This window comes from Anopheles moucheti, chromosome 3 (assembly GCF_943734755.1).
Source record: "Anopheles moucheti chromosome 3, idAnoMoucSN_F20_07, whole genome shotgun sequence".
Classification (NCBI taxonomy): Eukaryota; Metazoa; Arthropoda; class Insecta; order Diptera; family Culicidae; genus Anopheles; species Anopheles moucheti.
The window spans coordinates 77,575,423-77,598,399 of NC_069141.1; the positions used below are offsets into that span (position 1 = coordinate 77,575,423).

Below are 22,977 nucleotides of genomic sequence, written 5' to 3' on the forward strand. Positions count from 1 at the left end.
TTTTTCTTCTAAACTCATTAACCCCTTATCGATGATTCGATCCAGCCGGTAATACTGTTTGTGTGCGAAGAAATCTTTCACGCTAACAATCGCTGTCGTCAACTGTTTCACCACGGTTTCAATTTTCTCCCTCAAGTGATATTCTTCCGCTATATCCTGTGCTCGCCGATGTGCGAAATTCAGCTGCAACCACATTTGTGACGTCGCCCGACCAAGCGTGGAATTGGCGAGGTTTAATTGAGGTGGTATTCCCGATCGAACGCTTTCCAGCAACTGCTTGTAGAGCCATTTCTTTTCCGGTGGCGGTCTTGGTCGATAGCAGTACCCCTTGCTGTTAGTATACAGCGTAACGGCTGCAACACGGTTCAGCTTTGCGGTGCTCTGCATGGCAACGATGGCTGTATCTCCCCAGCAGTCTCCTTGATATCTCGTGTAATTTTGAGCTAAAAATTTAGATAACACCAATAGAGCAGTTCTTGGACTAACTGACACTTTCACTCAAAGGTTACTGCAATCAGTGAAGTTTTTTCCTCTGTGGTTGCTACTCGTTTGTCAGTTTTGAGATAGATTGGGATTCCTTTCAAATTTAAATTCAAACAATAACAATCCATTCGATACACTTTTTGTTTGTTACTCCATCGTTTTCAGTTTATTATGTTTTGCCCGCTACATTGTTTTTGAAAGCGTGAAAATAAACCGGATAGAAAAAGATAATGAAAACATAAAACAAGAAAAAACATCGACGACGCGTAAAAGACTACCAACATTTGTTATTCTACTTAAGACTATAGTGTTGTGAAGCAAAGAAAAGTTGTTTCTGATGATGAGATGAGCTGATTTTGTCTCTGTCTCTATCTCTGTTCATTTCTCCAGACTTTTTTCGTAGTACTATCTACTTGCGCTACCATGCCAAATGCTTCACAGGATGTCTAAACCGAATAACTCAAATAGCCACCTATAACGATTGCATATTCGAACGGTGCTATGTACAGCTGCAGAGAAATGCTTCACTTAAGACAGAACTGTTATTGATTGCAGATGATAATCTATAAGAATTAATTATTGGCTGGTCGAATAGTATAGTTGCATTATGCAGACAACTATTCGTCTATGGATAATTCAAGTCACAAGATCGACGTCGGCGGTTATAGGAGAAAACGTTATCTTTGAGTCTACAAATAATAAGATACTATGATCTGATACAGTAAAAGTATCATCTAAGTACAACGTTGAAGCTGTGGACAGTATGTTTTAATTGGACAATATAAACACTGCTAAAAATTCTATTTTCAATGTACAAAAAAAAAAAACGAATTTAAAAAAGATTTCCGTCATCAGTGAAAAACAAGTACTACGCGCGCAAAAAAAAAGTTTACAAAGTATGCAAAACCTTAAATATTATTGGCAGATAGAGGAAAGGGGCGCAAAAACGAACTTAAAAATTAAGATAAATCCAAAATTAATCCAAATATCCCAATAGGGATGACACCGATTGGTGGACCGGCGTGCGCCTAATGTACACGATTCCAGATCATCCCATTTTTGTGTACGGTTGTGGGGGTATGTGGTTTCTATTTGTTGTAGTAACATGCAATAAGTTTTGTAATACTTTTCGTGTTATTTATCTGAGCTTGAAGAAGCAATTCAATATTGTTTTTTTTTCTTTGTTGTGTTTAGAAAACCTACCACTCTAGATGCTATTGAAGGGAAAATATGAGAACCCTACCGACAGTTAGACGAGGAAGTGTTGATTTGAACGGGCGGGAAAACATTTACAACGTTTCCGTCGCTCACTCACAACACGACTGCGGGGATGGCCGTTTTGACAAGAACGCCAAAAGCCGAACTCGTAATGATACAGTACTGTACAAGGATCGCCATTTTGCTGACGTTAATTAGTAGTTTTGTTAAGGAGTCAGTTCCATTTTTGCTCTTGATTATTTTGGTTAGGGACAATGCTTCTGATTCTGATTTTACGCAAATGATCACAATATTCTTACACGCAGGAAGAAGCTTTCCATCTTCCTTGCACTTATTACTGCATATTGTTGTTTGCCATATGGGTCTCCTTTCTTAAGATTTTGCTTCCATGCATTCTGCTAAACCTGATAAAACTGCTGAGAAATAGCAAGAGTAGTAGCTACATTTTTTGTTTCTCTTTTCGACTTTTATCCCGGCTTTCCGTTGCCAATATCTTAACTGTACAGGTGTATATGATGCTAGACGCCATTGAGGTCTACGTGTGTTATGGATAGAGACACTGGCGAGCTTGTGCAGACAAGCTTGAACTTCTGCTTGATGTATACTTTCCGCGGTACGCTCCGCAGAGCACGAGGACGACGCTAGGCGTCGAGGAACTGATTATTAACCGCTAGGCTAGAGAGGAGTGGTTGAGTTCCCATCCTGCGGACTCTGTAACTTTTGCATTGTGCTGTACCAACCAACCTCCCAGATGCACTTCCAGATGCTTAATCGACAAACAGCAGCATTAGATCGTGCTCGTACATAGCTATTATCATCATGATGCTGAATCCAAGCGTCAACCCAAGGAACTGCAACAAAAATTCGGATGTTTTGCAACGTTCTTCTGCACCATGGGATGAGGTGAGTTCGGGAATCTATATCAAGAAGAAGATGCAAATTGTTGCACATTGCTGAAAATGTTGTTCTCCGACCATCAGTGTCGATTAATACTCACCATATCCACCATAGCAATATACAGGAACATGCCGGCCGCAACGGCAAACACCCAAGCGGATGCTTCCGGCTGGTGGCCAACAATAATACCGACCACCATACCGAGCAGGCTGAGCAAGGAGGAAAGCAGATTATAGTAGACGGCTTCCTTGGCCGACATGCCCGCCTTCAGCAGCACCGCAAAGTCACCAAGTTCGTGCGGCAGCTCATGGCAAAACACGGCAATAGCGGTCGAGAAACCGCCCGCAATATTGTTCGCAAACGCTGCTCCGATCGTCATGCCATCGGTGAAGTTATGCAACCCATCACCCATTACCACCATCCAGGCGACAGCTGATAGCGATCCCGGTGGCGAATGGACGTGTCCGTGTGTATGCGAATGGCCGTGGTGCTTGGTTTCGTGCTCGCGCAAGATGATCGTGTAATTCTCCGGGCGCAGTTTCCCACTCGTTTGTTCCGAACATTTGCTGCCCTGCCTACCGGTATGATGGTGATTGTTACCCTGCTCGCTCTCAATCGATCCTTCGTCCAGATTGGTCGATACCGTATTATTATCGTTCGCATCCTCCCGCAGCGACTGATGGTTGCTTTGCGTGTTATGCGCATGATGGTTGTTCAGTCCAGTGTACTCCGCACCGTGGTCCGCGGTTAGTTCGCCGTTGTGATGATGGTTGGCACACTTGGCCAGCGCACTGTTGTGATTTTCGTTCGTGCCGTTTGTGTTGTGCTCGTGATGATCGTCCTTCGTGTCCATCGCGATCTCATCGTAGCAGTACGGGTAGGAGCTGTACTTGTGCTTGCACTGTTTCTCACCGGCACTCGATGCATGCAACGAGGTTGACTCCGGATCACGCATCACACGCACCCGGGACGGTGGTTTGTCCTTTTTCTGTCGCGTCTTGCACCATTCCGCGATCACGGTCAGGAAACGCTCCATAAAGTAAAAGAACACGATCCCCAGCACCGCCGCAAGGCCCTTGTACATCATCGAATCATGTGCCGCTCGGGCATTATCCAGCGAGGACAGCATGGCGTGCGGTAGCAGATGTAGCAGTGCATCCCCGCACAGCGTACCGATTGCGAGCGCTACCAGGAACTGTATCACGTGATGGTAGAAATGTTTTTCCATGCACGGTATGACGGCCACACCGAGCAACCCGCACAAACTCACGCCCAGTATCGCAATGGAAGAGTAAATCCATACGGCAGCCTCAGAGGAACCACCTTCGCGGTGATGGTGATGGTGGTGATGATGTTGGTGAGGATCGTTCTGCTCTTGTAGACTGCTCACCTGCAGTGGCGGTACACTTTCCTCACCAAAACAACCGGACCGTTCCTGTGGCACCTTCGACAGTAAATGACCCAGCAGCATCGGGCACACATTATAAAGATCGCGATCACGCAGCATAACGGTGGATTCAACGCGAGTGGGACGTTCCGATGAAGCGCTTTCGTTGTGGCTACTCCCATTTATTCTTTCTTCCGCTGAAACTATTTGGTCAAGCGGTTGATCCTCAATGCTACTGCTGTTAGTACTACTACCACTGCTGTTACTATTAGTGCTGCTGTTGCTTATGCTAATGTTTTGTATATTATCGTTTGATAAAATAAATTTTGCTGTCGTGTCGTCCTTAACGTTACGCCCATCAGCGGAATTACTGACTCCGCTTGACGTGCTATTGCTGCCTTCTTTTCCAAATTCGTAACTACTTTTATCACCTTTAGCTGCATCTTCCCATTCCTGGGACCGTATCATCGGTGGTGTAATGCGCCGTAGAAATTCATTACTGCTAATGCACTGAAAAAATCGAACAAGTGATAGAGAACATTCTATTAGAGACTTTTGCTACATTCCGTGACACGGTTCCCGCAATAGTTAACATAGAAGAAACAAACTATACGGAATTGCGCACCCGAATATTATATTCGCGGCAATAGATACTGAAGCACCAACAAAATTGAACCATTTTAAGTTAATTAATTTGCTGTTTACTGTTGTTAGAGAGCTTTTAGTTAATACTTTTTGCATCATTTGTTTAAAATTTCCTAAAACGAATCTGAACTCTAGAATGAAACACATAGCAATATCAATCTTTTGTATCTTTGACAATCACTAAACCGTGCACGCGATTCAATATCTAATGATGTTTAAAAACCAGACAAGTTTTTTTTCTGTTTCAGTATCAACTGCAGCAATTATCTTATTCATTTGCACGGATATAGTACATAATTAGTGATAGGGTATAGTGTGTTCACTCTATCTTATCTATTACTGAATTCTGGTGTGCTTACCTTTAGAGGATCCTCCTGCTGCAGTGGTGACTCACTAGTAGTAATATCCTGCAGTGTGTGCCCAACGTCACCTGTTACTACTCCCGGTATTAGTCGAAACATACCCAATTGACGCGCCATCCGTTCGAACCCTTGCACATCCATGGTCATTAATGCCGGGTTGCCGTATTCGGTGAAAATTTTTCTCATCGCCTGATCCATCTTGTCTTTCATTAACCGGTCAAACTCGGTTTGCGTTTCGCCAACTGTTTCCTTCTCCTCAACATCATCGTGATGGTGATGGTGATGGGCATGTCGCTTCATTATCCGATGGCTTCCATCGTTGCTCTTCCAGTCATGATCGTTGGTCGCCTGGAATCCTGTGACAGTGTTGGCCACTGGTTCGTACCGAAGATCGATCAGCGATCGTACGTCGCGTATCGTCGTATCCGACCGGCCAGCGGTGTCGCGCGATTTACTACCATCGTCGGCAAAGTGTTGCTTGCAGTGTACATGATCCGCACAGAGCAGGCACACGACACAAACCGCCATAAAGTGACGGGCCATCGTAGGTCCGTAAATTGACTGGTAGTTACTTTCCGGCTGGTATGATTCGCGTGTGTTATGATTATGTTCAATTTAAACAGTTTCTGGTATGTTTTGGTGTAACGTAATGTCCGGACAACTAACCAATTAAGTTGTCTATTCCACTCACTGATCAATTGCTGATTTTTTTAAAACTCCAATGGTACCGTGTTTCACCAAATCCGTAATACTCCACTCCGTACCCTCCGAACACAGCTGCTACCACCAGGTGCTTTCAATTCCATTTATTTTCCTTATTTAGTAGAAGTTACTTCACACTTTTCAATCTTATTCTACAAAAAAGAAGAGAAACAACGAAAGCTTTAGTTAATTATATTGTGGGCTGTAATAGATTCAATGTGCGAAAGAAATACAATAAAATATGTGTATGGCATTGTGCTAAACCCCCATTGTGTATGTCACTGGATCAACAAGATACTGATAGTTTTTGATGATCGATATCTGGTACAAATTGAGGTAATTAATAATGACAGACAAAACTCCCCTACACCATGTGATCAACGCGACAACACAGAACCGCCACAATCAACCGTGAACTGGTGCGCGTGCGATAGAATCGATACAAATAGCCTGTGTTGAATAATTAATGTAATTACGAATTGTTTTGCAGTAAATATAGTTCCAGTTACACTTGAAAATCTATCCAATAAATTGATTCACATTTTCACTAGCTTCATGTAACGCAACTCCTCACTTAGTGGATGGGTGTGTGTAATGGGGGTTTCGACATACACTACTTCATTCGCAAGAATTCGCACACCGAAAATTTCTCAACGGTACCAAATTTGGGTGTACAGCACACAAGAGCCAAACGACGGCACTAACCTTTCACGGCGAATATGAAGCTAATGAAAAAGCCTGTTCCACAGAGCTCCCCGACAGAGCCGTACTATTAATTTCGGGCTTCTCCCGGGTTTACATTCAACAACTCAATAACCTTGACAGTGAGGGAAAAGCACTACAATGCTTTTGCCCTTCGCAAGAAACGCTAAGGTTCTCGCCTCTCCCCAACATCCGACAGCACAAAAAAGGAGGCCCCTTCAAAAGGACCCCTTAGTTCTAGCGGTGCCTTACGATGTGCGTGTCGCTGGGAGATGGAGCAATACTTCGAGTGAAAATAGTATATTTGAGAGGGTTGGAGAAATTTGTTTGATCAAACTTTCACAAACTGCTGGTTATCGTGAACCAGAACCATCATCAGCGAAGCATACGGTGTAACAAGCAGTAGCAGGTTGAATATGTAGGCGAAATTATTGACCGCCGAAACACCCTTTTCTATGTTCTGACGGTTGAAGTGAAATTACTTTTTTTTGTTTTTTTTTATGGCCATCCACCATAATAATTCCAGTTCATTTTGAATTTTTGTTTTAAGTTTGATAGTGTTCAACGGAACAATGCGCACGAATGCATCAAAGTTTAGTAATCGAAGATAGTAATGATCAATTTTTGCGCGTTACAGATATCCAAGTAAACGGAGAATATAATACTTAGGCTTAGGTACAGTTTCCACACGCGATTGTTACGTTTGAAATCTGTGAAGTAAGTCGAATTTCAGCGTAAGGAACTTTATGAAGCAAATTCCATTCTAGGTTTATTTCAATAATTAAAGCGCAATATTTGCCAAAAGTAATTTTTATGATACAAAAAACAACTTTATGGAGAATGTTAAAAACTGAATGAATGAGAAATAAACTCGTGTTTCGAGTAGGGCAGGAAAGACAGGTACTAGCAATATTTGCGTTACTTAAGAATTGAAAATTATTCACTTCTCACTGAATTAATAAGTTCACGGAGCCCCAAAAACCCCCAAAATCGTACACCACCAAACACTAAACCACCCTAAACCTAACCTACCGTTTCACATCGGTACTATACAAACGCCCGGCACTGTAAGCGCTGCTGAACTGCACTTAACACTAGCCGTTGCTTCCGTTTTTATAACGGAGATCGGTTCGGGACGCCAAGAGAACCCACCGTTTTGCAAGAATAAATGCGAACAACAATAAAACAAACTGACGCTGCAAAAAATTCTTTGCCGTTAAACGACGCGGACACACACAGCATGGAATTTTTTAATTCTTTCTTCCTATCACTCGCCGTATGTTGCCCAAATTTAAAAAAAATAAATCTGCCTCAGACCGTCGCATTCCCACACAGTTCCCGCTTTTTAGTGCGTATCTGCATCGGCAGCAAAAGTTTTGACCAATCAGCGCAATTCTTCCGCACACCGTGCGCTCGCAACGATTAAGTAGAAAGCGTAAAAGAGAGAGGAGCAACATTCTGGCCCCTTCACACACATACAGTGGGATTAAGTAAATGCGTTATGCGGCATGGTGGCAAAAAGGGCAATGTGCAACGCCGCTAAAATGCGTTTCACATGTGTGTGTTTCACGCTGTCACTGCGGTGGGTTTTAGAACATTTGGGAGTTGGAAATAGAAATGGAATGACGACATTCTGAGCAGTTGATATGAAAAACCATGCAATGCCTACTGTTAGTCGGAGGTAGGGAAATAGAGAGAAAGAAAGAAAGGGCTCTCCCTTATGTAGATTTGTATAAATTGGACCATGTTTACTACTTTAAATTATTTAAAATGATTGAATTATATCTCTTTCTCATGCAACGATAACCCTATCGTCCCGTTGAACGGAAAGCTTAAATCTTCTAATTAAAAAAAACTCTTATCACAATAACATCGCTATACAAATTTTAGTTGGAGGCGACGCATAACGTTGCCATGTTACCATTTCCCACATCCTTGGATCATTTTTGATTACACTGCTCTTCTTAAAATCCTTTCTTTCGCTATGCCTTCTATGATCCTCTCGCCAACAATTTATTTTTCCATGTATACTATGTTTTTAGCAAATGGTTTTTACACGAATCGACGTCCACAGACGCGCAATTTGAGAATGTTTTTAATTGTTGTCCTTGGGTATTCGCGCGTTTTCTTGCATTTTCAGTCGGATCCTTTACAAGATTTTCAAAAAGATTTTAATTTTGACCGGTGATACAGTGTGAACGGTTTCTTAAACGACCTATTCGAGCCGTACCCCCGTACGCAGCACTCACTTCTTCTAAGAGGTCTGAACCTGCCATTTCTGGCTTTCTGTATCTTTATTTTCCCGAAGCTGGATAGTCAGTCCTGAGTACGGGTGATTGATCCGGATAGGATTTTGGTCAGGTCCGATCGCGTGAAGACCGGCGTCGCTACCATTAAACCACCGGGTCGCTCCAACGCTTCCAAGTGCCAAGTGAGCGACTCACTATCCTGATGAATACAAATCAAGGAAGACTAGATATGGTCGTTGAATCCACGAAAATAGTAGCACTATTTTCTAAAACAAAACCATGCTTTACAGTAGCTTATAAATATTTTAAAGTTGTTTACTGCTTGCTTCGCTGCAATTTTTCATGTTTTATTTTTCACTAACAGAAATGCGAGATTGTTTCAGGAGTAATTGCTGTTGTTGTGCTATGTTGTTTACTTCTCAGTTTAAATAGAGAAATTTTTATCAAACCAGGTAACCGAGAAGATTTTTAGTAGGGTCAATATTTTTTTCAAATCCTCTGTATTTCAATAACCCATGACACAAGCACAACATCAAGAGATATTGGCCAGCAAATTCTGGGCCTTTTAACTTTATTTACCCGCAACCTGGATAATTGTTCCTGGGAACGAGGGATTGGTTGGGTTGTAATTTTGTACCGGTCCTGTCTAAAGAAGACTGGCGCCGCTACATCTGATTAAATGGCACCTTATGAAATTTAAACATGTGTGTGTCTGTTACTGGAAAGACATGACTCAAATATACTGTCTGTGGGGAAAAAGTTAGAAAAAAAACATGGGAAATCTGTGGTACCTGAATGTGGATGGCTACTTAACCTTAGATATATCCAATCAGTTGCTTTTATCTGATTGTGAAAGACGTCGACTTTCGACGAAATTATGTGCGATGCCTACGAAAAGCATAAATGCATAGCAAGCAACTGGGGATCTGACGCAAAAATATTAAGAAGTGCTTCATTGTAATTTAGAATACTCATGTTAAAATGATATGTTGCATATTATCCAGATGGGAGCTGCACGCATACACGACGTGACGTATATTTTTACGATACATTTCATTCGTGATAAATGACCAAGGTTCGGGACTTATCAACCACAAAGATCAAATATCTAAAACACGACGCTAGATGTACAGATCAGAGGAATGGCTATATCAGACTAAGAGAAGAACGAAGTCATCAAGGCTCAAGGTCTGTTAAAACCTAAAACGACAACAAAAGCGCTATGTGACTTGGAATATGCTTTGCCAAATAGTTTTTTTATGAGAGCCAAAGGGGCCCGAGGTGAGAAATTTGATAGTTTATAAAACTAAATAAAGTAAAATTAACAACTTCCTCCAATTGGGAAGAAAACCTCTTTTTAAAACATCTTTGAGTTTGCGTACATAACAAAATTCTGTTGCAAAACCCTGTAACCGGGCCGATTAGCTAGTAATAACAAAATCGTAATCGAACCCGAAATGGGGAGGAAGAAGGAATTCGTTTTTACACGTATGCATCATCGTATTCACCAAGGTAGAAAACATCTTCACGCTAAAAACGGATCTCGAATACAAGCAATCACACACCCAGGCGCATCATGTGGGGAAGAAATACACGTCCGTTAAGCCGATATGCTCTGCGCTGCCGTTTGCAATTTATGATCGATGCGCAAAATCTGCTGCATCCTATGCCAGTGCGTGTGGTTTTTTAACTACCGGTCGAGTCGATCGAAAGGACCTCATGCTGTGCAACGGTTTATTACGTTTTGGATAGTTTTCCTTTTTTTTTAGCTGGATAATTTTAATTTATGGCCATTTGAGAAGCACAATTTACCAACAGTGTTACATTCCACTGCATTGTGCATTACAACACCTAAATCTTACATAATTACTTATTAGCAATCACTAGTGTAACTATTCGAAACATGAATAATTTCAAAAATATTGTTTTTGTCTCTCAACAACCACAATCCACAAACAACCAAAACAGCACTAAACGGAAACGAGAATGTTTATTGCACACCTTATCCGTATCCGAACCGAACGCCAATTAACAATCTGTAATCCTGATTTCAAGCATGATTTATTGAACACACACACACACCGTTTGCTGAGCGACGAAGGGCAAATCCGCACGATAAGCACCAGCCGTACAGGCACGCAACTTTATACCGAACAATACACCCGCGATGTGCTATGTAATGGCAAAAGCGTAATGGGGTTATGAGTTTGAGAATTTAAAACCATTTTAATATGTCGAGCTTTTAGTTTGTAAGCGTTCCTATTATTACGACGACTTTCTTTATGCAATGTCCCTGTCGGGGGGTTGTACAATTCTCGCTAGACTTCCTCTTGTCGGCGCCTTTTTTTACAACATATGTTACAACCGCACACCATATTATACCGTGCCTAAACCTAAGCTAAGCTTGTGGCGGGATCTTGGGGGTTTTGTGTACACCCCTCACATGCTGCGCGAAAGCTCGTCTGTTGGGAGACACCCCGCCATAATTGGGTCGGTTTGGTACGATTAGCAGAATAATGTATACCCGGGGGTCTGTGTTTTAAAACCACAACATGCGTCATATGTTCATCGCTTTGCCACTCTGATTTGCACAAATCTAGGCCTGCATAAACATTCGCAAACACACAACATAGCCTTCTGGGTCGTTGCTGCTAGAGGAACTAGTGATAAGAAGCTTTTTTTTTTACGTTCTGTAACAGTTTGCGAATGCGGGAAGGTGTTATCGCTTGGAAAATGAACTCCGCACCATTCTTGACGGTGACGGTTTTTACCCACAGCTGACAAGTGTACCGCCTTCAAACCACACTAAGTACTGGCTGCTGCTGCTGCTGCTGATGATGGGTCGTAAATAATGAACCCAAACTATCCGATCCGACCGGGGTATTATGTGCGCCGCCACACATCGGGACGCAGTCAATCGTGACCGGACTTACCACACCGTTTACAGCAAAATGTACAAATGCGTGAAGCAACTGCAGGAAGCAACGTGGCACCGTCATTCATTCTCATCACATAACCACATTAGCGCACGGGACAACAATTCACTTCCACCCACAATGGATAGGGAGCACGTGTTGCAATTTGCAACAGAAGTTCCGGCCACCCTTCGCCTCGCCCGCCGTCGTTTTCGTTTAATGTGTTATTCATCGCAAAAGTGAGTTGTTATTCTAGCTCCAATTTCGCACCTCGCATGCTAGGCACCTTTTTGCTGGTTGTGTGGATCTAATGTCCGCTTCTTCATGCCCATGTGTGGAACGGATTGTGGAACGATTTGACGGCTTGTCCACCTCCGCGGAATACGCCGGGGAACTGTTGTGCTAGAGGTTCTCACTCTTTCTCTTCGCCCGCAAAGCTCATTGATCCAAAATGGGGCACAGACCCGGCAGATCTGTGTTCGGAACAGCCTCACTAAAAAAGGAGATCTGAGCAAAAACACAATGTTAATGACGCACGTGAAGAAGGAAAAAAGAGAATTACATCGGTGACCATTGAACGGAAGATTACGATTAGGGCAATGATCGTAGCAGTGTAGTGCAGTGGTGGTGTGAAGGAGTTACCTCCCAAATGTTCGTAAAAGGATCGTAGATCACGTCCAACGATCGATAGATCCGGAATATCGCGTCACACAACCACTTCTACTACGGCCATCTGTTCATGCAAATTTTATTCCGAAACAATCGTCAATTAGCTTCGTTGGACAGCGGCAGCAGGTTGGCAGAAAGTCTGATAATTGAATACAATTTAGTTGATAAATTGATAGACAACTCATTTGCTAACAACGCACCATTGTACTTCGAATATCTCAGCATTTCGTTTTCCATGCGCTATTGATCAGCGAGTTCAAAAGATCGTAGTTTGATTTAAAAAGACCACAAAAATTGACCATTTAACCGAACACGTTCCTAAAACCGCTCAACATCAACGTACGGTGGCAGTCCTATGTTGGTGGCCGTTCTAAAAATTAGATCTTCTAACAATTAACACAATTAGTTTGCGAAGCATAGCCTCAATTCCAACCAGTTCTTTTTCCGTTTTTTTTTTTGCGCGTTATAGGAAGACAGGCCACCGTTGCGTGAAGGGTTGTCTGGACAATGACGCTGGTTTCTCTGTGTGCCGTGACTCCTAAAACGCTCCCAAGGACGTCGTCCTAAACACGAACGCAAATTGCAGGGGAAGGCCGGTGGCCAAGTTTCAATCGGTCAGTTCCCTGTCCGCTACTCAATTGATATCAACAAGTCTTAATTCGAACGCGTGCACGCGGTATTCCATACGCTTGTCTTCCTCTTCTGCCGCCCAGAAGTCTGTTACTATTTCCCTCGTCACGCAAAAGACTTTGGACCAAATAGGACATTAAAGCTAGCCGTGAATGGTCGTGGTATGATAAGCACCACTCTATTTACCTATGTGCTTCACAAATCGAAAAGACATTCTTTCCACTTGCATGGGACTAGATAAGCGACAATCGTTTTGAGATATCGCTAATGGGAATTGTTTCCCATGACCGCAGAGGACCGGGATTTATTTGCATCATATCCATTACCATACTAGAACTCGCAAGTGCTCACGCAATATTTAGAAATAACTTCAAAAGAAAAATGAATTTACGGCAGGGCTTTTCCGCTTCCGGACCAAGGGCCAACATGATCTACTTAAATATCTCGCACACGTGTCGCAGACTGACTTCCAACTAGGTTAGTGATCAACAAACTTCTCGGATTAAATAGTCCAGTATCACAATGACCAGATCTAATGATGCATATTGACCACCATATGTATTTGTGTGTCACACGTGATTACTGATAGCAGGCTACTGATAGTAGACTGTAGATTACAAGATCTACAAACTGTTTAGAATTATGGTTTAGAAGCCTTTCTTAAGTCTTACAGTAGCGTCGTCAACCAAGATGAATCTTATGAACCAGCAATATGTTTTCAATGTAGCTACAATTAAAGTACATTAAATTTCAGTAAGTTATTATTGAATTAATATCAACGTTAAGTCACACTGCAAGTACGTGGTGAAGGTGAACTTTTCGAGATATTGTACTAGGTTGTATGTCTGTCGTATAATACCTCCATAAACTAATTCTTGTAATTGGATCCCAATTACAAACTTTAGAGTATCTTGATCCTTTACTGAGCCTCAAAGGGTAGGCGATCATGGAAGTTCGTGATCGTGGTACAGTGAATGCATATAAATATGCTAAAAGTCGGAGCACTAAAACCATGAAAATTCAGAGTTTCTAAGGTGTTGTAATGCCAACCATGGGTCAAGCGGAAAGAGTTTACTACACCCAAATTACTAACCGCGGTCTTTTTCTTCTTGTTTCCTTTAAGGTAGGTGAATTGTAGCCTCCTATGGGATTTGACAGCCCGTAATAGCCATAATGGCAATGCCCGTCCGTTGACAAAATCAATTACACACTAGCGATAAGAATTTAGATAGTCCTGAGGTATTGCATATTATTTCTTTCCGCATAAAGCAAGGATAGCCCTTCCTATACCCTACCGAACATTTGCATTCGCGAACGCGAAAAGAACAGTGCATTTTAATGGACGCGGAACCAGTAAAAAAAAAACAAAACCACTTTGCGCAAATGTTTGTTTGTTTGGCTGGCGCGTTTTGTTTGATCGATTCCGGCCCGAGAGTTGGTACAGGTGTGTAATTGTAGGTCATCATCAATTCCACCGACGCAATCCTACCGTCACACTGGTTGTGAATTTGCATTTCAACCCATCCATGAGTGCAACAACAGCAACCCTTAGCCCTTATTCGAAGCCGCATCACAATAGCTCTTATCGCTATCAGCTGTGCTCGTGACGAACGAACAGAAAAAAAGAAACATTGAAACAGTCAAGATATCGATAGTTGATTGCCGGTAGGGCAAAGAGAATCAACATTATTCCACCGAGTGTTTCGGTAAGGCACGTGTCGTGAGGTCTTTCTCTCACTCAGACAGTTTGGCTCTTGAACTTGAGAGCGCATAAACCGCGTACCTAAGGTTGTGCGGAGGAGGATGATGATGATGATAATAATAATCATAATATCACAGTCCTCAACTTGACCATGAAATCAATACATAAACAAGTAAACGTATTTATTACGATCATAAAAATAAACCGGAATAAACAATGGTTTGCCTTTACTTTCTGCGCAGGGTACAGGGTAACGTAAAGAGGAATGAATAAAAAATAAAAATGATCAATATGCACCGGGTTTTTGTGTTTTGGGAATTTTAAATGTAGCATCAAATACTAAAATAATCACACAACATTAGCACAATAATTCATTCAGTCTCAATTTCTTATCGTTCGGAAAATTTTGTAATGTTGTAAAAGGTTGATAGCGACTCATAATAAACAATTCCCTTGTTGTCCCACCAAATACACAGTAGAACATTCGTGGAAGATAGTCCCGATTTATTTCACGTTGGAGCTACTTCACCACGCTTTGCTCATTTTTTAAAATGAATTTTGGACAAATGGTTTTAAAACTGTTTTGTAGTCCATATTTAGCTTCTGGACGATGTTACAACTACTAATATGCCAGTAACATTTGTATACTTATGTCGATTTATCAACATTTTTGATGAGCTTATTTTTCCCAAACCAAAGATAAGTTGTAACAGAATACTAAGCCTACTTCAACCAAAGCACCGGTATATGCAATAAGCCCACACAGAAATTGTGCGTTTCAGCGACCTTTTTAAAGGCGAATTTAAGCGATCGCAGACTACCCGCATTGAAGGCTGGTATTGTAAGTCGCGCGCACATGCCGTATGGAAAGAGCTCAAGGTAATCACCATGGCGCGCGCACCATTGTGGCATGTCCTCCGGGTGATAGCTGTAGGTATCAAACCACCATCTGCAGGCCCACCAGACGGCATCAACCAGCACATCATCATCATTCAGGTCCAACCTATTGGTCACACCATCTGACGATGTTCAATATCGATGAGTTGTGGGGGTTGCGTTGTGTACGACCGGCATGTGTAATGACTGCAAAATGTTCGACCGAATATGGCTTCAAAAATTGTCCACTTTTTTGTTGGTTTATTTATGCCGTATACGTATACGGCTTTTCTGCAAGATATTTACAATGCAAAATCAACAGGTCACACTTTTTGGTGCGTGCGCAAGAGTTTCCTCCATAGCCTACTTATTCGTTTCAAGGTTTCTATCGACATTGGTTTGTTAGTTTTTGCCATCCAACAAATGCTTCAAGATAATGAAACATAATCTGTAATGAATGATGAGCGTTGTTAAAATTTAACACTTGTTCAGAATATTCATTACTACGCTATGCTAAACTATTTTTTCTAAGTCGAAGGAGAAAGTAACAAATATTAAAACAAGAGAATGGATTTGTTCCGCAGGTGTTTCCTTCACTTGGCGTTGTACACACAACCATAATGATAGTTGCTTGCCGTGCTACTAATAACACCGGAAGCTTGCCATCATTACCACTTACTAAACTTTATCAACCATAGCAAAATGCCCGTACAATGTGTATAATAATGAAAAAGCAAAGCAAAAAAAAAAACAAGGGCTGCAGTTACCACTTCCTTCGCAGAGAAAAACTACTCCACACTAGGTAATAAGTGAATAATTTATGAATACGATTACCATGCGTGTTTATGCAACATTGTGCACTGGGGGGTATTTTTTTTACTGTAAATAAAACTATTTCATGCATGGACACTTTAATCAATCACAGTTCACAGGGCGCTTTTCCAGCTGTGAATAGTGACAGCAACACTAGCTGAGGAAAATGCTTCCTGCAAGCAGCTGTGCGAAGTACAGCGAAGAAGAGTGCTGAGCGACAAACGAGACATTCGGGGAGATCCTGATCGGTTGCTTGCATCGGAGGAAGATCAGCGCGAGGGCGCAGCAGATCGAAAATAGCGTGACACGGTTTTAGCACGCACGCACCACACACACGCACTCATCGCTTGCTTCACCTGTCGTGGCAGATCGTTGCCTTTTGCCGTTCAATTTTCCAACATACTAGCGCGCTATATAGCGAGAACACCAGAGTAAATGAAGGAACTTTGCGTGCACAAATATAACTTCTTTGAGCGGAAGTTTTCTCACAGTAAAACTAGCACTTGCTGGTTGGTAGCATGATGTTAAACATGAATTCACTTCTCATCGGCGTTATGGACAGTTGTAGCAGAAATAGTTTTAATGCACGTTGAACATTTGCCATTCGTTTCGCGATTATTTTCTCATTTGCTACTTCGATGTCCAGTTTATTCTGTTCACGAAATCACCACTTGTGGACGAAATTAAAATTAATTCGTCATAATTAGAATGTAAATCAAATGCAAACAAAGCAACTGATTAACGATTCTTCCTACAGACGCATCGACAGTAAAAAAAAACTTTCCCACGCAAAAGATGGCACTCGAAAGCAAAAGTTGCAACCATTTTTGGTAGTTGCCCACCACACCAATATGGAGATCCCCACCATCATTGCTGTGCGTTTCTGACGGTGTTGTTCACTTTTCACGACAGGACTTTCACTTTCCATTTCCTGGCCGCTGAAGGTTTAAAAATCGATCACAATCCTATTGCTTCAAACAATGTGACCATCTTCGCGTTTGATTTTTTTTTGTTTCTAATAGACACAATAATTGACCGGTGAAATTATGCACTCTTGGACTGGTTTTATGCACCGTGCAAAACGACATAGCGTTGCTAATGTTGCTGTTTCGATTGCATTATCCTTAGCGCACATATTTCATCTCACAACTCACGCTCGCGGATGCAATTTGGTTTCCTGTCCGGCAGCAATCACTCTTTTCTTACCACCGGTTAAAACGCAGCCATGCAAACGGACGTCTGCACCAAATCTGACACTTGGCGCACGATTTTCCGTATCGCGGATATTCATCGCACGACTGGAAATATCAAAATTAAACATACGACTACACTATCACTGCGGTAATTTACCCTAAACCGGAAGCAACAATCGTACAGACTCCATTTTTCCTCCCTGATCTTGCACCACCGTTTCCTTTTCTATTTTGCACTGCATTTAGTAGGACGTCCTACTCACTTTGCGGACTTTGTGCGAGAAACAATGACCAGGGCGGCACACACGATTATACTTTAGACCGTGGCAGCAGCGTGGTCACCGTAGAACATCTGTCACCTTCTGCAGCTGCTTTCAACGCACCATTTTCTTATCGAAATTTTGTGACACAACCACCGTACAAAACACGAGGCCACCTAGAAGCGGATGCCGCTTCTATACCGTAATCACCGCCGTGATGCAGACACCTCCGGTAACAAATGGAGGAGACACCTACGGTAATGCACCGTCTTTGGAAAGGATAGGTTTACGGGATGAAGTTTGCTTACATGTAACCATTCACGCATGCACGAAAGCCGTCCCACCGAGCTGATACCTGTGTAATGTGTTTCACGAGCGGCAACAATATTTACATCGCACTCCGCGGCCACAAAACCAATTGTTCAATGTGCAATTATGCCATGCATGTAGGCGAATGAGCGAGTGTGTGTGTTGGGTTGTCATTCGATTGACAGTGAACAGCCCGGTGGAAATGCTCCAACCATGCTCAGATTTTTTTTAATTTGCTCGAAGAAGTTACTGTGTTTGTCCGAGAGACCGATCACAGTGCTGTCAAAAAAGTAAACAAAATGTTGGCGCCATGTCCAAACCGTTTCAGTCCGCACGGGATGTGTAATTACTTGTGTTTTTGGCCGGCTAACAATATTAATCGACCAAATGAATACAAGAAAAAGAACCACGAATAGGCCGAGCACCTCGAAACAATCTAGTGCTAACGTGCAGCGGGATATACGTGAAGTTTTTACGAATATCAAGGCTAAAACACAAAAAGGAGCGCTGCTTGCTCAAAGTGTTGCAGAAACGTCTACCGAGCCGATTTTCGCCGATTTATCCACTGTTTCGAGTGTATCAAATGAATCGTCTACAAAAAAATTGTTGCTGAAAAATGCGTACGCCCGTGATTTGTTTTTCCGTTACACGAACGTAAAGACAGTCTTGTCAAAAAAGTTTCCTGAACATTGCAGCGAAAGAACGCGTTTGTACTACGAACAACGGGTTTACAAATTCTATGTACTGCAACCAAAATATCGGATCCGCACAACCTTGGAAGATATTCGGTTCAATACACGCTTCAACGAGGGTTTGTTCCGCATGGCCCTGAAGATGCCAATTATTAGCGCGCAGGACCACGCCACATACAATAGGAATCTTGCAAGATTTGGTGTTAAAAAACAGTGCTTCGTCGACATGACACTTAATAACTGCGTCCTCGAAGATCAGGCAAAGTTGATAAAAACACTGAAGTCAAAGTATAAGTTCTGGTATGATAAATTGGATAAGCTACCCAAGTACTTATCCTTGATGCAAAGGCAAAACGAACTAGACAACGAAACATTTCTACGCGACTTAGAACATCACTCATCCATGAAAGACTGTCGTTGGCTAGAGTTACCAGATGTGGTAGGGAATCTCGTCCAGGAGGTATGGCTGCCAAGTGAAAAGCGCCAATGTCCGATTTGGATCCAGCTGATTTTTGATGATGATGCGCTAAACAAGAAGTACCGTGTTGGTAGTTACTCTAAATTCAAATCTACGTTACCGGCAAACGATCCAGAAGACTGGATCGATTGTGGTGCTTCGAACCGGATCCATACCTCGAACCAAGATTCGCTGCTTCCGGATACTATGAGCTTTGAACCATTTATCTTCTCCACACAGAACCAGCCGCAAACTAATGTGCAATCAATCGAAAATCGTACTGTAGCGTCTTCCATCACTCGGGCTCCTTTACAGCCCACCTGTACGAGCGCTACCGTTGTTCCGAGCGAGAGATCCTCGCCTCTGATTGATACAATTAGGAGTAACACCGCTCCTCCAACGCCATCCAGCTCTATCGCTCCACCATTCCAAGCGGTATATCCGTCCCCGACCGGTTCAACGCCTGCTGCCCATAGAGTGTCTGTGCCCAGCTATAGTATTAAAAAAGAAAATCTTAGCACGAATGCGACAAACGACCAGCATGAAGACGAAAACGTAACGAATCCCGAATTTATCACCATCGAAAGTTCGCCGGAGTGTAATACAGTAGCCAGCTTCAAAATTAAAGAAGAAAATCTCATAAACGACCGTAGTGAGACCGCCTACGAAGTGTATCCCGAAATCATCACCATTGACAGTTCGCAGGAGGGTAGGTATGACGATATGAAAAAATATGCTTACAGAAACAAATTTGAAATTAATGCCAATTCTTAATTGATTGTAGATTAAATGGATCACCAACAGCGGAATCCCCCATCAATCCACCAAGCATCGGACCATACATTACAATCGAAACTGAAACAAAACGTAATCGGCAAGCATTATTTACCACCACCACATCGCGTATTTGCAATTCAAAACCATACATGATTTTCCTGGGTTTTGTCGACGTACAATCGATTCGCTATACGAACATTCCCACCACCTGGCCGCAATGTAACGTATTTCAACAGAATCAACTAACGTGTCACCTTAAGCTGGGCCATACGGGTGTCTTTTCCGTCCCGATACGTGACCAGCAAGCCTGTCAGTTGCTGGGACTGTCGGCAGGTGGCAACGGAAGAAAGGCGCTGCTTGCGGCACTAGCACACGTTGGCAAGTTCCGGTTTGGATTGAAGGAACCAGCGAAAGAGTACTACCGGCTGTCCGTGACGGAGAAAGTATTGCATCTGTATTTCGCTACATTTCCACCATGTCCACAGAACGGTGGCTTCGTAATGTTCCCCAAAAGTAATTCAAGCCTGCCGGCGGAAGGTGATGAGGTGTGGCTCGAATGCTTCAACTATTATGCCCATGCAAAACGACCACAACGAACGGGCGGAGACACAAAAGAGGGAAACACAAACCACCGGCCAGATAGATTGGCCAAATTGCTGCTGCCTGGAATTGCAGAGAAAATGAAAACTTTGAGAGAAAAGCTGAAGGAAGTGAACGGGTCGATTGAGTGATTGTGATTAGTGATTAATGTTGTTGATATTGTAATAGTTAAATTAGAATCATCTGTTTAATGGTTCCTTGGAGTAAATCTTTTATTTGCGAAAACCACAGTTTATGTTGCTCATGTTATGTAATGTGTGAAAATGAATAGAATACATACTTACAATTCAAACTTACCAGACTAGTATTATCTGTGATTTTCGGACATCATCTTCAATAAGTCAATCCTGGCATACGCTGATGACATCATTGGTTTACGGCTCTCCTACGTAGCGGATCGAACGGAAGATCGAACAGAGTAACTACGGATAGAGAATACTGAGGTAAAAACTGAATTGAAGGTCTCACCATCAGCGGCTTTTCTAAAATCCCTGTTTTACGCAGATAGGTGAACGATCCTTTTGAGTCTTCTAGAATTTCCTTTATCTTCACTTTTTATCCGCTAAGGCTCAAAGGTAGAACCCGACAAACAGCATTGATAATGAGATACGCACTAAGCTGCTGGTTGCCAACTGGTCTTTCTACAGTCTGAGGAAACTTCTCTTAGCGAGTTAGACTCACCAGGCTCCTGCTCCAGGTGGGCTGGTCGTATCATAGGAATGACACCAGACGATCCAGCCCGTAAAGTTTTAGGCCATCCACATGGACGAGAGGAGTCCAAATGGGGTCCAAATTAAGATGCAATGATGGTGATGGTGCGTCCGCCAGAGAGGCAGGGATAATGTATTCTCAGACGATGGCACTCAATCGTGAGTGATTTAGTTTCTCGCGAGAAATTGTAATGCCAGATTAAAGCTGCTAGTTGTCGTATGGAATCTGGTACATACCGTAAATTGATAACATCCAAACCTGCCTTAAATATTGAGGTTCAAACCTGGTTAAGATTTTATTGCTTAACAGGTTTGCTTTTGTCATAATGGAATAAAATAATATAAAAGTCTTCATTTACCCAACCGGAATACCTTAATTTATATTTTTCCTATTGATACGCAGCATTAACGCCAGCAGTAGTCAAGAAAGATCTTATTTGTATAAGAAGAGTGTAAAAGTAAAAGTAAAGTAAAAACATAAAGTAATTAAAAAAATAAGATAAAAATTCCAACACAATTTACCACCCGCCCGTATTGACCTTCCACAATGGAAACAACGTTACCAAAGTAGCGATTGCTACACGTCCTGAGTTGAACCATAGCAACGCGTATCGTTGCTACCAAACGAAACGTTGACGACAGACGTACATACATACGCGCCTTCGTTCAGTACACCTTTTAGGCCCATTCCCCTCAAAATTATCCAGTGGCCAAATTCTTGCTGATGTCTAATCCACCGACCAAGGTGAAACCACCAACGCTAGCCTCGATGTTTACACTGTTCGCCAAGTACCGGCCAACGTTAAACTCTTTCCAAGGTGATGGAAAACGCATCCTGCTGTCGCAAAGTGATTGCTGGATGCAACAGGCAGACCTCATCAGTTCCAAACACTTTACGCTTACCCAAACCGGGTTAACATTCTTCGAGTTTAGGTAAGGTCATGGGTACACGTTCGCCGTCTGTTTGCCAAACCGCGCGTATCGCGTGATTACATCGCTTTACACAATTTGCCACCCTTGGAAACAGGCAGACAGCAGTAGGCAGAAATGGTACACGTGTGGTGCAAAGCAATAATTGCTTCCCATACCTTGATTTCTTTTTCGCAGGAAGTCAACGCTGGATTACGAGGAGTACTTACAGTTTCTAATGTTGCTTTGCAACGAGAAGCAAGCAGATTTGGAAGAGGTGAAAGAAAAGCTTACCAACTGTGGCCCACCAGGCATTAACTCATGACAGTTTGGAACGCACACCCTGATGTCGTACCTGAGCAGCATACTGGAGGATCATAAGACACACACGAACGTGGCTTAGATACGTGAAATTAGATACATTATTAGTACGATACAAGAGTATCATATACTTTTATATGTTGTATATCTTACAACACTACAAGCACTGTTCGTTTCTAATGCGGTACAAATTATCGTTTCGTTTGAAATTTCGCTAAGCCATCAGGATTATTGTATCGTATCTAAATTGCCTTTATTTCTGCTTCATGCATTATACAGCTCGCAGCAGAGCTCGTCACCTACTAAGTGAGAAATGTGGAAAGCGTATTTCATATATTTATCTTTATCGGTTCGTGTATCCCCCCCACCCTTTAACGTTTCACTTGCACACGCCTATCGACACCCGTTGTTTGCTCGTTTGCTCTTTGTTGCACAAATTTTACCAAACCATAATAGTCCGCGGGATCGTTCCATCTATTTCTGGCGGGTCGTTGCGATA

At 42.4% G+C, this 22,977-nt stretch overlaps 3 protein-coding genes across 6 annotated transcripts; 2 read left to right on the plus strand and 1 right to left on the minus strand.

The window, feature by feature from the left end:
• Window positions 1-628: 628 nt before the first annotated feature.
• Window positions 629-18,138, minus strand: LOC128303921 (zinc transporter foi). 3 transcript variants are annotated; one of them, XM_053041010.1, is made up of 4 exons: window positions 18,059-18,138; window positions 4,990-5,846; window positions 2,699-4,495; window positions 629-2,618 (listed from the first exon to the last, which is right to left on the minus strand). In XM_053041010.1, exons 2-4 carry the CDS (start codon window positions 5,533-5,535, stop codon window positions 2,469-2,471), a joined length of 2,493 nt encoding a protein of 830 aa, XP_052896970.1. In that variant the 5' UTR covers window positions 5,536-5,846; window positions 18,059-18,138; the 3' UTR covers window positions 629-2,468. The 3 variants fall into 3 exon arrangements, with proteins under 3 accessions (XP_052896970.1, XP_052896968.1, XP_052896969.1); XM_053041008.1 differs by having other exon boundaries at window positions 18,012-18,112; XM_053041009.1 differs by lacking the exon at window positions 18,059-18,138 and adding an exon at window positions 17,601-17,653.
• Window positions 18,139-18,368: 230 nt separating this feature from the next.
• LOC128303865 (uncharacterized) lies at window positions 18,369-20,824 on the plus strand. 2 transcript variants are annotated; one of them, XM_053040942.1, is made up of 2 exons: window positions 18,369-19,874; window positions 19,946-20,824. In XM_053040942.1, exons 1-2 carry the CDS (start codon window positions 18,400-18,402, stop codon window positions 20,667-20,669), a joined length of 2,199 nt encoding a protein of 732 aa, XP_052896902.1. In that variant the 5' UTR covers window positions 18,369-18,399; the 3' UTR covers window positions 20,670-20,824. The 2 variants fall into 2 exon arrangements, with proteins under 2 accessions (XP_052896902.1, XP_052896903.1); XM_053040943.1 differs by having other exon boundaries at window positions 18,369-19,870; window positions 19,946-20,082.
• Window positions 20,825-21,972: 1,148 nt separating this feature from the next.
• Window positions 21,973-22,482, plus strand: LOC128303792 (tubulin polymerization-promoting protein homolog). The gene is made up of 2 exons (XM_053040852.1): window positions 21,973-22,181; window positions 22,356-22,482. The coding sequence occupies exons 1-2, from the start codon at window positions 21,973-21,975 to the stop codon at window positions 22,480-22,482; spliced, it is 336 nt and encodes a 111-aa protein (XP_052896812.1).
• Window positions 22,483-22,977: the final 495 nt, after the last annotated feature.